Source organism: Stegodyphus dumicola, chromosome 1, assembly GCF_044657685.1.
Source record: "Stegodyphus dumicola isolate Sdum_Otavi_A_Nest chromosome 1, ASM4465768v1".
Lineage (NCBI taxonomy): Eukaryota > Metazoa > Arthropoda > Arachnida > Araneae > Eresidae > Stegodyphus > Stegodyphus dumicola.
Window position 1 is genome coordinate 57375140 of NC_140768.1, and position 18386 is coordinate 57393525.

Genomic DNA, 18386 nt, shown 5'->3' on the forward strand with positions numbered 1-18386 from the left:
AGGAGTCCGGTGCGGCCGTGCACTGTCATCCATAAAAATGAAGTCCAATGGCACCTCGGAACAGACACACATGGGGAAGGATCACCTCCTGACAATAGCAATCTCTGGTTACAGAATCTCTGTTGAAAATGTGGAGCTCTGTCTGCCCGTTCAGCATAATGCCTCCCCAGATGAGAACTCCAGGACCACAGTAACGGTCTCTTTCCGTGATATTACAATTGGCTGATATTATCTTTCCTGGGATGAAACAGTGTCCCGACCTCTCTCCAAATCAACTGGCATTGAGAATCGCTTGTGGCACTAAAACGACTCTCACCCATAAAGAAGATACAACTCCATTGATGAAATGTCCACTTTTGTGCTCCTTGCACCACTTTAAACAATGGTGCTGATGGCAACTTTCAAAGGGATGCAGCGTTCAGGACGGCAAACGAATAGGCCACCTTTGTGAAGGCATCTGGGCATGGTAAACTGACTGATTTCGGGCTCTTTTAGCCTGCAGGATGATATATTGGTCATCCACTGCAGTTGTTTTCTTGGGGGCAACAACCTTTTTAACAGTTGTAACTATGGTGTGGAAGGCTTTCCAAGAATCGATCATTCTTCCACCTGTGAAGTCATCCAGGTGATTTCTTCTAGCCATATTTCAGAAAAGAACTCACTTGAACTTGTAGCGAATGTCTTTAATTGAGTCTCAGTCCTTTCTTTTATTGTAGTCTTGAAATGAATGCTCTGACCGCACGCGTTTAGTGTACGCTCATGTCATCTGTGACGTTTTATTCTTGACATTTGCATACGCATTACCTTTCTACTGAATTGCATGTTCATTGTATTGATCGCAAGAACCCCTTTTCTGCAATTTCATTGCTATCTGATTAAAATTTACATTGTTGCTTAAGTTTTGCACACCAGTGTAGTTTAACACTGCACTAAAAAATTATATTTTACTTAAAATACATGCAACTTACACATTTTCGTTTAAAAAAAAACTCAAAGTGTTTACCATTTTCAAGGCTTATTTTTATTTATTATGGTTGGTTGTTAAGCTAAGGTCATCCTAAATTTTAAAATAAATCTACAAAAAAATGACAAATAAATTATAAGCATGTGATTTAACATAAGTTGCAAATTTACAAAGCAGTTATAAAATTGCAATTATAATTAATTATTTTTAACTGCATTAAATATTTTCTTCCCTTTTGTTTGGTGAACATATGCATTGTCTAATAATGTTAAAAATATAAGCACTTAAAATTTTCAAAGAAATAATAAAAATATTTTAAACCACAACAGAAGACAACATACTTCAAATTTCCATTCATAGCAGCAACCTGCAAAGCAGTCCATCCAAAAACATGACGTTGATTTACATCAACTCCACTCTTAATTAACCTACAAAATAAAGAATGCAGTGCTTCGTAACATTACTAAAATTGTGAAACATTAGGATAAAAATTGAAAAGTGTTAGCGTTTTTCCCCCTTCTAGAAACTATTCCTCTGTAAATGCAGCTAAATACATACTATTTAAAAAATATTTTGATGCTAAATAAGCAATTAATATAACTTTAAAAGCACCTGATGTAATACTAAAATATAAAAAGCATGAAACATTTCAAATCACCAGCAGAGAAATTTTATAATTTGGTGGCTTTAGTTTTAATAATTTTCACTATCTACAAAAGAACAAACTTTTCCCTCTAGCGCTCAATAACAGCACACAAAACTTTAATTTCAGGTATGTTTAATATGCTTATATCTGGTTGTAATAAAAGCTTTCCGTGAAAAAAAAAAAAAAAAAAAACTTCTAAATAAAGTTAGGAAAAAAAACCCACGAAAGCAGTGTCTTTAGTGAAAGTTGTTATCACCACCCAAATCTATGATTTTCTGCCAATGTTTTGGTAGTTTTTCAAAGCCTTCAGCCCAGAAACTTGATAGCCATGAGTCCAAAAACAGATCAACCTAATTTCGGGCATCCTGAGCAGGAAAAAAGATAGCACCAGCAAGATTTAGCTGCAGGTGTGAAAAAAGGTAGAAGTCCGAAGGAGCAATGTCTGGGCTATATGATGGGTGAGGCAAAAGATCGAATTCAAGTCCGTACAGAGTCCAGCCAGTGAATGCAGACATGTGATCGTGCATTATCTTGATGTATAACCTTTTTGCGCTTGGACTCAGTTCAATGTTTTTCCTTGATAGTAGCCTCAACACTGACTAGCATCTCACTGTACACTTTACTGTCGAGGGTTTAACTTGTCGAGGGTGGATAATACCACGGCAAGTCCCACCAGATATGAAGCATGATCTTTTTGTTAGTCAAATTGCACTTTGTGATGCTACCGGTGGGCTTACTGGGGGCAATCCAACCTCCTTTTCAGCCTGAGTTGTTGAAGTAAGTGACAATCCGGTAAGGAATTTTCTCCTTGCATTGATATTCAAGCAGATTAGTACACGCCTGAACATGTCTGGCCTTATCTGCTTTGGTCAGCTCATATATCACCCACCAACTGAACTTGTATATCAAGTTTATGTGATGCATAGCATGACTAATGGACATGGCACTAACGTCTAACTACTTAGCAAGCTCACGAATGGTTGCATACTGATCTTTAACAAGTTCTCACAGGTGGGCCTTATGAACATCATGAACCATGAAATGAAAGTGTAAAGGCAATGTAGAATTAAAAAAAGAAAAATGTTCTCAGCACAGATCTAGCAGCTGAGTGGTGTCATAATGAACTTATTATTTTTTAGTCCCATCTTCAATGTGTTTTGCATCAGTAACTAGTACAAAATGCCAAGCAGATATAAAATGGTGCTCTGTATATAAGTGAACCGCACGTTTTTCAGTGAACACAGAAATTTTCAACTCTATACACTGATTTGTATTTCTCAGCGTCACCTTCAGTTATCAGGCAGGTTAAAAGTGAACTGTAAATAACTGAATACCACAAGTGACTACTGTGACAAGCAAATACGTATTACACAGGAATTCTGCAAATATGTGCCCAGCACATATGATGTTCACTGCGAAAAAAAAAAAGGGACAGTTCTATATCTCCCATTCTACTGGGCCGATTGACAAAATTAAAATTGCATTTTTCATGTCTCAACAGCACGGCATAGGATATATATTAGATTTATATATAGCATTGTTCTAACATAAGTATTTTGACACAAAATCAGACTTTTCTGAAATATTATACCAATTTTTTTTCACATTTCGATTCTATGACTTAAATTATGCTTATATATTAAATTTTGTAAAATTTGGTGCAAAATTTATGGAGAAATTCAAAAATTTTATCTCAGCATACTTTTTTCAGTTTGTGCCAAGAATAATTCACTTGGCAAACTTCTTAATAAATGGAAACCAGTTTTCCTTTTCCTTCCATTATGCCGGAGCAGAAAAAAATGGCACCTCATCCCTATCTTTTTATATTGTGCATGAGCGGGGGAAAAAAGTCGCATCGTTCCTACTTTCAAATAATTTTAACAAAGTGCCTACACCACATTTGATGTTATTATCGCTTTCAACAAATATTCCAAATTTCAAAACGTGCCAATATATAAAAAAACTGTAATTCTTTGCAGATATGCTAAGAAATACGTCTACTTCAAGATGATGGTAAAAATTTTATATATTATAACTCAAATTTTTTTTGAAAAATTTATAAAAATTATTTAAAAATAAATCATAAATAATGGGTGAATTTTATTTGGAATGAACCTGAATTTTGAAATGCGAATGGAAGAATCAAATAAGTTTAATAAAAAAAAGAAAGACTAATAAATACATATACCAAACTCGATTAACATTTTGGAGCTAAAGTTTTGAGAGGTAATTTTTTTTAAAAATATTTGTGCGATTTTTACAAATCTTGGTAGTTTGGCGTAATTTGAGTAGTAGAATCGAAATATGAAAAAAACATTATATGTTATTTCAGAAAAAATCCGATTTTGTATCAAAATACCTTTCTTAAAACAAAGCTACATAAATCTAATATATATCCTAAGTCACGCTTTCCAGACATGAAAAACACAAGTTGAATTTCGTCAATCGGCTTGATAGAGCGGGAGATATAGAACTGTATCATTTCTTTTTTTGCACAGTGTACATTAATATATCCAGTTTATATTGTTCAGTATAATGCATCCAAATAACTTCTTATATCCAAATTACCCCTGACTTCTAGAGTACATGTTCTCTGTAAACTCAGAATCACAATGCACAAAACATTGCTAAAATCCTCATTCAGCAAAGTCTCGACAGGGTCTCTTTAATAACCACTGATCACGAATACCCATCTTCCGAAGTAACTTTCCGTTAAAAATTTTAATATTTCATAGAGATTTTTGGCTGGAAATAGCGGCAACAGAATGCTCCACCAATTGAGTACAAATCCTGATAGTCATATAACAGGCAGTATAGCAACTCACCTTGGTGGTAAATAAGTAAGTAGGCCAGCTAGAGCACTCTGCTTCTTGAATGTCATAGTCCTTGTTTCTGAACTTTTGGTACCAACCCTCTGATTTGGTGACATTCTGTAGCTGACTTTTTTGCAACAGAACTGAAAGTAAATGATGGTTCTAATCTGGCAGGTGTGATAGTTCCATTTTAGATATCTTGTACTTAATGATAACGATATTTTCTTGTAAACTTCACAACACAGTGTTCTAAAACAAGTCTCTTTCTTTCAAATGCCAAAAATGATTAAACACAATAAATATGATTAAACACGGCAACACGAACAGTTTGCGCAGACGATATTTGTGGTGGAGAAAAACTTTCGTTAAAACCCAGCAAAAATTAAATATATCTGTTGCTCTTGCATTTTAATTGTAAACAAGAGCTATCCTAAAATAGATCAAGAAAGAGGAAACATTCTTACAGTATAACATAAAGCATTTACAATGTCAATACACAGCATTTTTCCAGAATTATCTACCAAGATTGGTTTTTCATTATTAGAACAAGCTGTCACACTTTAGAAGGGAGATTTGTGGAATTACAAAGAAGTAATTCAAAGCATATGGAAAGAATCCATTAAAGAAAAGAGAATTAGTAAAAAGGAAAACCTAACAACTAAAATCAATCTAGCAGGTGTCGAAATTTGTAATACTGAATATTAATATTCTTACAAAAAAATTAGCTGCAAAATTTTTCACAGCAGATAGTTAAAGTTATACGGTATTTCTCTTAACTTCTTGGTGTGACGGTTCCAAACTCTGCGCGTATCGAGAGGTCTCAGGTTCAATTCCCGGTGAGGGCATTGGTCATTTTTCATGACTCCTGCTTCCAAAAAATACCTAATGTCTCTACAGTGATGCCCGAACTAAAAAAGGGGTGGTGGATGATGATTCTCCACACCCAAGATTTGGCAACTTGGTCCCCTAAAACCCCAATCGCCCTTTAAAAGGAGGAGTATATAAGATATTTCTCCCGCCTTCTTGGCATGTCTTCGTGGTGTGGTGGTCTGCATGCTAGGGCATATTCCCGAGGTCCACGGTTCGATTCTCGATGAAGGCGTTACTCATTTTTTACTTCTCTTGCTTCCAAAATAATCTTAATGTCTCTACAAAGTTGCATTTAAAGAATACACATTTAAATGAGTAAATAAACTTCACAATCTATTTATTGGAATACCTTAATAAATGGTAATTACAGTCTTCAATTTTGATGTATACTGACCCAGCTTTGTACGAAAATATTAAAGAAACAGGTCAATAATCAAATACATAATTTACTTGAAAAGAATAAGCAACTAACTTTATTTAATGTAGTCTTGGTTCAATAAATTACAGTACAATAATTTTTAACTTCGATACATTTTGTCAAGTAAATTACAGATACAGATACCAGGCCAGCACCTCTCTAGTACCATAGGTGATTGAAATACTGCTGTACCTAGCTAACTGTAAAGTTTCCGCTCCAATCTGGCATTCCGAACACCCCAAGGGGCGGTCTGAGGATCTCCTTATTCTCTCGAGAAGATTCAGCTTGCTAAGTATTTTAAGTGTCTCCTTGACACACACACATTATATGCTTATAAACATACATGCATTTTCCAGGATTCGAACCCAAACCCTTTGGTATAACAGTCTGCGTCATTAAACACTATCCCATCTAGAAACCTAAACTAAATTGCGATAAAATTTAACAGACAACGATGGCACTTCTTGAGCCCTATATTTAAATCCAAAATTTTGACTTATGAGATAAAAAATATGCAATGAGCTAAAATTCTCAAGATTTACATGTAGAAAGCATTAGTGTTGTTTCTGCTATCCAACAAGTCTTATTTAACCAGAAAAACTAAGAGGTTATCAGAATATATAGATGAGCTATTAATTCTTTATACACAGCTTTTTTCCAGCATACACAGCTTTTCCAGCATACACAGCTGCACATTGACACATAGTCAATATGCACACTCTGAAGGTAGTGTCAATAATTTTTAAAAAAATCACATTGAGAGACGCCCCGCATTTCCCCCCTCTTGTTATTAAAGGTATAAAAAATATCACTTTCCATCACTGTTGGCGTAAATTGGCCTATGATTATATTTGTAGATGAAAAGATTCTGTTGATTTTTGAAACACATCCAGTGCATGTGCCATTTTGCATTTAGTGATGATTAGATGCATTAAAATCTTGCATTCAGAGAAGTCAGTGACGATGGGGTTTCAGGATTGGGTGGATGTAGACAATTCTGTTCCTGACACACTCTCTCAAACTGATGATGAAGTAATCAGACATGTACTGCGAAAGGATAAATGTGACAAGGAAAAGAGGGATGAAAGTAACATACAGAGAAAGAATTATGTGGAAGGAAACTAACGAAGGATTGCTGTTTTTTATAAATTCATTGCTGAGAAATGTTCATTTAGGCCAGCACATGATCTCATGAAGCTTCATGGCAGACACAACAAATTTTTCAACAACACTAGAATCTCCACTATGAACACGCAAATCAGATTTGCTTTAAATATGCACTGTAAAGTTCGTGAGCATTGAGATTTGACATAGTGAGTTGATCCATCATCCACAGCTCAGTGAGTTTGAATGAGGTCGCGTAGTAGGGTCATGAGGTGGTGGATTTTCTTTCTGTAATAGGCAGCCAGGTGGCAGTACTGAGAGGGAAGACCGCCATGTTCGGCATATGGCTGTGGCACATAGTACCATGTCTGCTGCAGAAATTCGAGCTGCAGTTGGCAACACAATGACATAATGAACTCTTACAAATTGGTTACTTGAAGGATAGCTCCAAGCAAGACACCCTGTAGTATACATTCCACAGACTCTAAGCCACTTTCGTTTGCTATGTCAGTGGCGTTAAGCTACAGTTCATTGGAGATCTGTTGTGTTTTCTGATGAAAGTCAGTTCTGCCTTGGTGCCAGTGATGGCCAATGTTGGTTAGAAGGAGGCCAAGTGAGCACCTGCAATTAACTTGTCTGTGGCCTAGAAACACACACATACATACCTTCATATAACATTTAGCTATGCCTTTCAGCTAGGCCTGTAAGATTGGAATCCTTTGTTTAAGTTCTGAATGGTGACTGGCCAAAAGCTCTATGCGATGCAACACATATGTGCACGTATATGTAGTGATTTAGGAATGTGGGTGAGAAGACATAAATAATTGTAATCAAAGCCACTGGTTATTTATTGATGGTGGTGGCATTATTGTGCAATAGAAGAAGAAATTTTCTGATGTTGAATACTTTGTAGATAACTTTTACATGAGGAGATTACTTTTTTGAGACATGATTTTAATTCTTAATTAATAATTTCTTATGACACATTTTCTTCTTTTCACATCACAATCAGTGCAACAAGCACCCCACAATTCTATATAAACTTATCACATTTGTAAATCATAGAAGATACATTAAGACAATGAGACATGAGCTAGCCAGGCAAAAATGAGTAGAAAAAGTGAGTGAGCATTTCAGTGAAAGCCTATAAGTCAGAAATCCTTTGTTTAAGTTTTGAGGGTTGACTAGGAGTTCTATGCAATGCAGATGACATAATGTAGGTTAGTTTTTTAGTGCAATTTAGGAAAAGTTATTACTAAATTAGAATAAAGAGGGGAAGTACAAATGAATAATTTTATGGTTTCATATTTTTTTATCTTGCATATTATTCCCCCTGTTCATAGAGGAGAAGGCTTGGTGAGAGAAAAACCTATTCAGTAAAAAGCATGGCAAATGAAGAGAAATTTTGTAAAATATATACAATATGTGCTTTTTCCAATACGAAAGAAAATGAATAGTTTCAAGGATACATACTTTAGATTTCACTATGCCTAATCATTTTATTCATGAACTTCCTCATATCTGAGCATATTAAATGTAATTTGGAAATAGGCAGGACCTTAACAAGTGAATCAGTGTAATTACTTGCTGATGGCTGTGAGATGCTTAAATAGAATAGCACATAAATACCTCCATTCTTTATACAGGGTAAATGGCCTTTAGTGATGTATAAGTATATCAAAGTTACTATTCATGATTTATGACCAAATTAAATACTTGAAATAAAAAAGTAATAAATATACAAAAATGCAAATTAAGACAAAAAAACTTGCATATTCAAGTATGACATATGTCCTTCAACCACTACTGACCTCAGGAAGAGGAATAAAGAGGATATTTGTTGAATCTTAAATCTTTAATTTCAATTAATGGTCTCAACTACGTAAGAGTTTTTACCAATAAATCAAGTAGGCCATTGGCCGTTCAAGAATTTTTTAAATAAAAGGATATTTGCTGGTATTCCAGTGAGCATGATATAATATTGCAGTGTGGTCCAACCTTTAGTTACCCGAGAGCCAATCAAACATTAGTATAGGAGAGTGAGGGCCAGAGACATTAAAGAAAGAAAATGAATTACATATAAATCACTAGTTTAATATATCACTTTTTTTTTACAGTCTAGGAATCAATGTGATGATTGGCGCTCGAATCCAGTGAAGCACTTTCAATGCGATTTCTCGTTTTTGGTTTAATTTGTTTGAGAGCAGAAAAAGCACTTTCACACACATATGTACTGCCAAACAATGATAACATCTGCAAAGAGAATTTATGCAGTTTGAGAAAACATTCTTTAGAAATCAGTTTCAAGAAATGTTCAGTGACATCACACTTATTAGTTTGGTCGAATGGATCTGCCTGAAGATCACAAATTTCCATTTGAAAGTCGCAAGGCACCTCACTTACTTCCATGGGGTTGTTTAAATATGAAAGTTTTGTTTTTAGGGAGTCAAAATCCTGGAACTCTTTCTTGGTATCAGTAATTATTTCCCAAAACATACTAAAATTTGTGTCATTTTCTTCTTTCAGCTGCTTGCAAAATGGGAGGTGTGGCGTAATAGTTGCCTTCAGTGCAGTTTTCATTACTTTTTTTTTTTTTTTTTTTTTTTTTTTTTTTGCAAAAGCCTTCAATATGTCCATAAAGTTGGGATATATTTTTTGCTGCCTTTTAGTTTTAAGTTTAAAGCATTTAGATGGGATGTTAAATCTGTCAGAAAAGCAAGATTATTTAAAAACTGGATTTCTTCAAATTTTTCTTGATACTCATGCCCAAAGTTTTCTTTTTTGAGGAAAGCGAGAATTTCATTCCTCAACCCAAAGAACTGTTGCAGACAATTTCCAGCACTTAGCCAGTACACTTGACAGTACAGTGAAATGTCACCATACTCAGCATCCAAACTGTCCACAAATGCAATAAATGCTCTCTGTTTCTGGGCTTTGCCTCATTAAATTTATTATATTTACAACAGTTTTCATTGTCTCACTGAGCCATATAATTTTCATTATTTAACTATTATATTTAATATTTATTATTTAAAGCAGTAAGAAGGGTCTTTTTTTTCCCCACCAAATGATTACCTAACTTTTTTTTCCCAGTAAGAAGGGTAAGGGCCAACAAAATGAATAAGAAGGCCGCATGCGACCCGCGGGCCACCATAAGAAATGTATTATAAAATATACTTACAACCAATTAATTTAAGGATTGAATATCAGTTCCAATTTTCATGTGCCCCCCTATATACACATGTACAAGGACTGTTCAGAGAGTAAGTTCTGATGTGTAAAAGGAAACAGAGAAAGATATGGATTTAATAATGATTTAAAAACATTACACTACTTTCTAACAAAGTCGCTCAGTCCATTAAGGCATTTATTATATTGTAGAGTTTTAGTGGTGAAGCAGAAGACAAATTTATAAAAATAAACTTTATCTAGTATAACAATACCTTCCACCACACCATAATCATATCCAGTATAACAATACCTTCCACCACACCATAATCATGTCCAGCATAACAACAATCTGACGAAAAGCAAAAATGCTGCATCTCTTCACATACTCTGTAATATCTCTCTCCAGCACACCACATCACCCAACGCAGGTGCAGAACTCAATTCTACAAAATGAAAACTTTGCGTGCTGTTTCCATAGCAACACTGAAGTACTGAGGTTTTTTGTATTCCAGTATCATAGAAAGTGGCTGCACACAATGTGACCAAAACACTGGCTACTCAAGAATTGCACTTGAATAGGTCACTTGATCACATCTCACTTGATGCCACATCTAGCTTTATGGTGAATGATTCATTTGTTCACCACCAAAATATTCAATGCAAGCTTGAACTACACAAGCACAATGTGGCCTGACATTATCATGCAATAAAATAACACCATCACTAAGCAAGCAATGTCTCTTGTTTTGAATGGCATTTCACAGATTTTTTTCAATATCACACCTTAAGCAATGGTATTGATGGTTTTATTTTTGGGTGGGAAATCCACCAATATACCATCTCTGTCCCAAAAAGATTTTGCATGTGCAAATGGTCCATCTGAACTTCTGCCGGATAAGCAAGGGAGGGTACTTCCATTCCACTAATTGTTGTTTTGATGACACCATGACATGGGAAATCCAGGTGTCGTGGTCAGTGACAATGCAGTTCAACAGTCTGTTTCCATCAGCATCATATCAGCTTAGAAAGATCAAAGCAGCAGTAAAACTTTTACCTTTATGCTACAGTGTAAGCATTTTTGATACCCACTGTGCACACATTTTTTATAACCTAAGCATTTCATATAGAACATTACATGAAACTTCAGGAAACACCAAAGAAAAACACGAGACAGTGAAACAACTATTTGAATGACTTTTCTTATCAATCTGACAAAACAGTTCATCCATCACAGCAGATGACCAGTCACTTCTCACTTCATCGTGCACATTTGTTCCACCTGAATTGAACAATCAAAGCTATCTTCTAATCATTCCCATACTCATAGTTGTATTGCCATACAGTTTTGCCATATTCAAAAAGCAAATTATGGAATGAATTTCACAGTCAGTGGAACCTTTTGCAGTCTGAATCATCTTAGATTGACATATGTCAGTGCTTCACCATGTGAACATTTCTGTTATGACGATTTCTTTAGTCACTGAAGTCATGATATTGGGTGCAGGAATTATTATATCACAGAACTTATTTTCCATATAACCCTCATTCAACATAGTCAAAGATTCAATCTCTCTTATACATGCCTATCACAGTTAATAAATACTAAGATCCTAGAGGGAAAATTTAATATTTTGTGAAATTATATAATCAAATAAATTGAATTTAAACATCAATATTTCTTTATTTAGTTTATGATAAATAAAACATTAACCTGAAAAATAAATTTAAAAATAAGTTTTCTGGACCTTAGAAATAGCATACCTTATGACTTCTTTTTCATTACCAATTTTTGCAGCTCTTAACAGTTGTTCATCTATGAAATCAAAAACTTTTAGTTATTTTAAAATAACATAGACTATAACAAACAATAAAACAAAATCATATGATTTTACAACATGTGGCATATTTGAAACATTGATAATGTTATGCATCAAAATTTTAACAAACTACTTTATTTCATTTCCTGACTACTGATGAATAGGTGACAGCAATAAAAATCTGAAAATACTGTTGGTGCTCAAAATTTTGAAAATGCAGGAGGGAGAAGAAAGCATAAGACAAAAGTTGTAAAAGCTACAAAAATTTACCAATCGGAGATATTTTTTATACATTAAATCAAGAGAAACTAACAAGTTGAATATTGGAATGTGTAAAGCAGCTGCTAAGACCATATCAGTGAATAAATAGAATACAAATTTAATGATAATGTAGGTATTTGCAGCGCTGTCTAAAATAGCCATTAATTATATAGACATAAATTGAATGAACAAATACAAAGTAAAATAAGTGATTGCATAAATCCAGCTATTAAATCTTGTTTAAATACAGCTTTTATGAGCAAATTAAAAAACAGCTCCACTTACAGGGCTATGAATGACTTTCAAAACAAAAACTAAAAATTAATTCAAATTTTATTACTACTTCAATTAAACCCTCTTTTATAACTTGAATACAAATTTAATGACATCATAAGTATTTGCAATATTGTTTAAAAACCCATTAATGATATAAATGTCATCTGAATGAAAGAAACGCTATAAAAATAAAGAGTAAAATAAGTAACTGTATAAATTGTGCTACTTAATCTAGAACTCTTTATGAGCAGATTAAAATGAAGTGCCACTTAGAGGGCTGTGAATGATTTTCAAAACAAAAACTAGAAGTTAATTCAAATTTTAATATTTCTTCAAGTAAATCTTATTTTAAAGAACACAAAGTATGTTACCATTTAACAATCTCTGATGAATTCATTTTGGTTTTGTAAGATACCTGTACATTAATTACAGCATTACAGTTGACATTCATGGATTATCTGGACATTAATCAGGATGTATTGTTAAGAGTTCAATATAAATATATTTCAGAGAAGTTAAAGAAATTAATGGTATCGATAAGCAACAGAAAAAAATTATATTGTAACCAGTGGCAGCTCAAGTGTTATTTAAAGAGAGGTTCAGAAAACAAATCTGAAAATTAAACACACAGATATGACGTATCTTACAAGTTGAAATACATTTATGTTTTCACAAGCTAAAGAAAAACAATGTAACTTAAAGAAAACAAGTTCTCATAGGCAAAAAAATATTAGCATTTTATTTCTGATAAGGGAATGTAATAAAATCATAATATTGCTTCCAATATATTTTCTTTAAATGTCAATTACAAAATAATCAAGTACAATTGTTGTACATTAAATCCACTTCCCCCCCCTTTTTTTTTTAGGCAAGCAAATCAATAATGTTTTCATTGAATTTAAGGAAATCATTTATTAAGCTTTTTTTCAACTGAGAGCATGGCTAGATCGCTCAGTCTGTCTTTGCATTTAGTGCTTCTCAAAAATGTCTTACTTGGTTTTAGAATTAAGAAGCATCTCACAGCTTCTTCAGTGGTCACAGGAAGAGTATAGATAATTAGCAGCAGTTTATAGGTTTCCAAAAATGCAGTCTGTAAGTTGTTTTCTATAATAAATTGTATAAGACTAATGAAACCAGTCATATTTCTGAAATCTGATCTTCTGTAAATTATTCTTAGTTCAATTTTCAGACAATCCTTCTGTTACATGGAATAAGTGAGTGAGTGAGTGAGTGAGAAATTATGGCGCAAAAAACAAAGATGATTATAGTGCGCCAAACACGAGATGGGATGATTACAATTCATGACTTAAAATTCAATAAATAAACAAGTAGACAAATGTACCAAATCCAGAGGATGAAGTCTATAAAAACAAATTAAAAGCACATATTAAAATTCAAGACACAGTCTTCAAAACAAATTACATTTGGTAATAAAAGCCAGTCTCTTTCAAATAATAAAACAAACCACAATTGACCTCTCTTCCGATTAAACGGTCGAGAGGCAAGTCACAGCTATTAAAATATTTCTGGCGAAGCCTATTAAAACATGGACACTCAATTAAAATATGACGAACAGATAAACAAACATTACAGTTAAAACAAACAAGTTCATTTTCAGCTTTTAAAAGGTAGCTATGTGTCACTCTAGTGTGACCAATTCTGAGGCGAGTCAAAAGAACTTCCTCCTTACGATTTTTGGTTAATTCCCAGTGCTCAATTCTAGGTTTTACATGTCTTAATTTATTTTGAAGCTGAACATCCCAAAGTTGCTGCCATTTTTTTCGGATCTTTTGTTTCACAACACAACAGATGTCTGCAAAAGGGATGAGACGACTGGACAGTTCAACAGCACATTTTGCTGTGATATCTGCCAGCTCATTCCCTTTTATTCCCACATGCCCGGGAACCCAGCAGTAAAGGATTTCATATCCACGATTCATTAAGTTTATATGTATTTTGAGAATATCCACTATTATTGGATTTTGAGTATTAGGAAAAGCTTCTAATGATTTAAGAGCAGTATACGAATCTGTATAAATTATAAACTTTTTGTAGCAGAGCCTTGAGATGTATAAAAGACTATAATATATCGCAGTTAGTTCAGATGTTAAGACAGAGAAATCATTGTGCAAGCGTCTGCCCTCCATGTGGTCTTTAATTACAAATGCCATCCCGACATGATCTTTTGACTTGGACCCATCTGTATAAACTGGAAGATAACTGCTATATTTGTTCCTGTGCGAAGAGTTGTTCAGCGAAGAGTTGTCTGTAAATAATCTCGTTAGTGCTTGCCTTTACATGATACTTAAAAACATCAAGAAGCTGAATCCGTGCATTTTCCCAAGGTGAGATTTCAAAATTCTATACTGCTTGGGGGTGCATATCAGAGAGGGAAAGTTCCTCAATGACAGGGCGAACTCTTAAAAGAAATGTAGGAACACAAGATGGACGTGTTTCAAATAACGCGTTACACACATCATCAAGTAAGCACAGCTTATTGGGATGTTCAGGTTGGGATAGTATATTAAAATATTGCAAAAGGGACAATTGTTCACACCTCAGATAAAGTGATGGTTCATTACAGTCAACATACAGGCTCTGGACAGGAGAAGTCCTGAAAGCTCCTGAACAAATCCTCAAACCTTGATGGTGAACAGGATCCAGTTTTAACAAAACAGATGACCGAGCGGATCCATAAACAACTGAGCCATAGTCCAGTCTAGAGCGGATAAGCGCTCTGTAAATGCGAAGCATGGAGCAACGCTCTGCAGCCCAGTAGGTGTTCGCCAACACTTTTAATATATTTAGTGTTTTTAGACACTTCTTTCTCAGGTTTAAAACATGAGAAAGGAAAGTCAATTTTCGGCCGAACGTCACTCCTAAAAATTTTACTTCAGGCGCAACTGGAATAATTGTACCATTCAAATATAACTCAGGTTCAGGATGGAGACCACGCTTCCTACAAAAGTGCACGCACACAGTTTTCTGTTTCGAAAATGTAAATCCCTGTTTGTCTGACCATTCTTGGATCTTGTTCAGAGCCATCTGCAGTTGCCTCTCTACATATCTCATGTCTGCCCCTCGACAGCTAATCTGCAGATCATCAACATATAGAGATCCCAAGATGGTGGGAGGAAGTTCTTTTAATACAGAGTTTATTTTTAAACTAAACAGGCTTACACTAAGCACACAGCCTTGAGGCACACCCTCTTCCTGTTCAAAAACATCTGACAAAACAGAGCCAATTCTTACTTGAAAAGTTCTAGGTTTCAAGAAATTCTGAATGAAAATTGGTAGGTTGCCGCGCAAGCCACTCTCGTGAAGATCGCAATGTATACCGTATCTCCATGCCTTATCATAAGCTTTCTCAATGTCAAAAAATATTGAGACAAGGTGATTTCTTCTTACAAAAGCTTTTCGAATAGATGTCTCTAAGAGGAGCATATTATCTACAGTAGTCCTCCCCTTTCGAAAACCGCTTTGATAAGGTGATATAATATTATTTTTTTCCAAGAAGTAGACTAGGCGGCTGTTTACCATCTTTTCAAACAGTTTGCAGAGGCAACACGTAAGGGCAATTGGCCGATAGTTGGAGGGATTCCTTGGGTCTTTCCCTGGCTTAGCAATAGGAATGACAACAGCTCTCCTCCATGCACTGGGAAAAGTACGCTCCTTCCACACTCTATTGTAAAGAGTGAGAATGGCATTCAGTGACTTATAGGACAGATGCTTTAGCATTTCGTAATTCACGCCATCAAGACCCGGAGAAGACCTATGTGTCTGCAATAAAGCACTCCTTAATTCAAGCATAGTAAAGTCTCTATTGTAAGACTCAGATTTGGAGGAGTTGAATGCAATTGGATTTATTTCAGAGTGCTGCTTCATAGAGAGAAATGCAAGTGTATAGTTTCTGCTGGAAGAAATGGCGGCAAATGTCTCACCAATCGTATTCGCAATTTCTTCTATGGAGCTAATCACTCGGCCATCTTTTTCCAAAAAGGAAAGTGAGTGGTCTTTATATATGCCGCATGCTTTACGAACTCTTTCCCAAACCCGCTTACTAGGCGTGGAGGATGTTATTGACGACACATACGAAATCCAGGAATCCCTCTGGCTCTGCCTTCTTACTTTTCGTGCATTTGCTTTGGCTCTTTTAAAGGCTATGAGGTTTTGCAGAGTAGGATATCTACGAAAAATACCCCATGCTTTTTTCTGTTTTTTCAGTGCTTCATGACAGTCGCGATTCCACCACGGTTTCGAATATTTTAGTATTTTTCCTGATGTTCTAGGAATCGAAAGCATAGCTGCCTGAATAATAGTATTAGTAACAGCTTCCACAGCGTCATCGATATGCACATCTTCTACCATTTCCTCTGTGAGCTCTGCGGAAGAAGAGAAGAGTTCCCAGTCTGCCCTGTCCAGTAGAAATCGAGGGAGTCTCGACATGGGGTTTGCTCCTCTTCGTGCAAGAGATACAAAAATGGGATAATGATCGCTGTTGTACAGGTCATTTCCGACACTAAAAGTGCAAAATGGCAAGAGAGATGGTGAACAGATGGCAAGGTCGAGAGCGTGGAATGTCCTTGAAGGCTCATGGAAGTACGTATCCTGCCCATTATTTAGGAGACAAAGGCTATGATCTTCGATCATCTGCTCAATTTGTCTTCCTCGGCAATTTGTATCTTTACTACCCCAGAGCGGACTATGGCCGTTAAAATCTCCTATTATGATGAAAGGCTCAGGCAGCTGCTCTAAAAGACCATTTAAATCTTGCTGATCAATATGCTTATTTGGAGGCAAATACAGAGAAACGACTGTAACAACAATATCAAAATTTGTTTGAATAGTGACAACTTGGAGGGATGTCGTCAAAGAAAGCACTTTTGAGGGATAATACCAGTGAGGTGAGGAGACCTACACCTCCACTGGCACGCTCACCTGCAAGGTTATCTTTCCTGACGAAGGAAAACCTCCGAAGTTTTGCCTGTTGTTCTGGTTTTAGATTTGTTTCCTGTATTGCGAAGCATACAGGATGATAAGCATTAATTATGGCTTTGATGTCGAGCAAATTTCGGTGGAAACCGCGACAGTTCCATGAGACGAGGGTGGCCATTATGACTGGTTTTTGTTCTTTCTGTGCTCTTGTTTGGTTTTTCGTGGAAGTAGATGCCTGGGAACTTCTAGACCCTCTTCTACTTCCATACCGTCTGAATCCGCAGATTCAGAAATCATATCGTCAAGAGAGCTATTGCTAGGACTTCTATTTTTATTAATTATTTTGTGACTTTCAGTTTTAGGTTTACTTTGAATGACTGTTTCTTTTTCTTTTTTCTTTTTTCTTTTTTTTTTTTTTTTTTTTTTTGTATTAAATGAGTTGCATTTTCTGTTTTCTTGGTGGATGTAGTGGGTTGGGTTTTATTTGGTTTAGTCTGCGTGCCTATTGATGTTTGGGTGGCAATGCTACATGTTGTTTTAACTGCACTGGCATAAGATTCGTTTGATTGGAGCTGTGTGCTTTGAACTAGTTTTCTGGCTTCAGCATACGAGATGTTCCTGGTAACTTTAAGAGTCTGTACTTCTTTTTCGGATTTCCTTTTTGGGCACAGGTGTGAAAATGCTGGGTGCTGACCCTTGCAATTTATACACGAAGGCGCAGCGGTACAATTTTCGGAATCGTGGCCAGTCTGTGAGCATCGGGCGCATGTGAGGCTGCCACGACAAGTCATCTTAGAATGGCCGAAACGCTGGCACTGGAAACATCGCATAGGGTTAGGAATATAAGGTCTTACAGGAAGATTTAGATATCCAGCCTTAATATTCTTAGGCAGATCAGGCGTGTTGAAGGTAAGGATAACGTGTTTTGTATCGATCAACTTACCTTCCTTTCGCATCTTGATCCGCCTAGCACCACAGACATTTTGGTCAGCTAACTCGGAGACGAACTCTTCTTCTGAAACACACAGAAGGTCGATCTCCGAGATCACACCTCTACAAAAATTAAGTGTTTTGTGCACTGACACAGTTATAGATATTTCTCCAAATTTGG

At 35.5% G+C, this 18386-nt stretch overlaps 1 protein-coding gene across 1 annotated transcript in view; it reads right to left on the minus strand.

Annotated features, from left to right (window-relative positions):
- The window catches only part of LOC118205239 (mitochondrial disaggregase-like), a 114938-nt gene that overhangs the window by 80189 nt on the left and 16363 nt on the right, over positions 1 to 18386 (minus strand). The window contains exons 2-3 of the mRNA XM_085815037.1: positions 11748 to 11799; positions 1306 to 1392 (exon numbers count right to left, since the gene is read on the minus strand). Of these exons, the coding sequence (XP_085671163.1) occupies positions 1306 to 1392; positions 11748 to 11799 (139 nt within the window). The remainder of the gene's footprint in view (positions 1 to 1305; positions 1393 to 11747; positions 11800 to 18386) is intronic.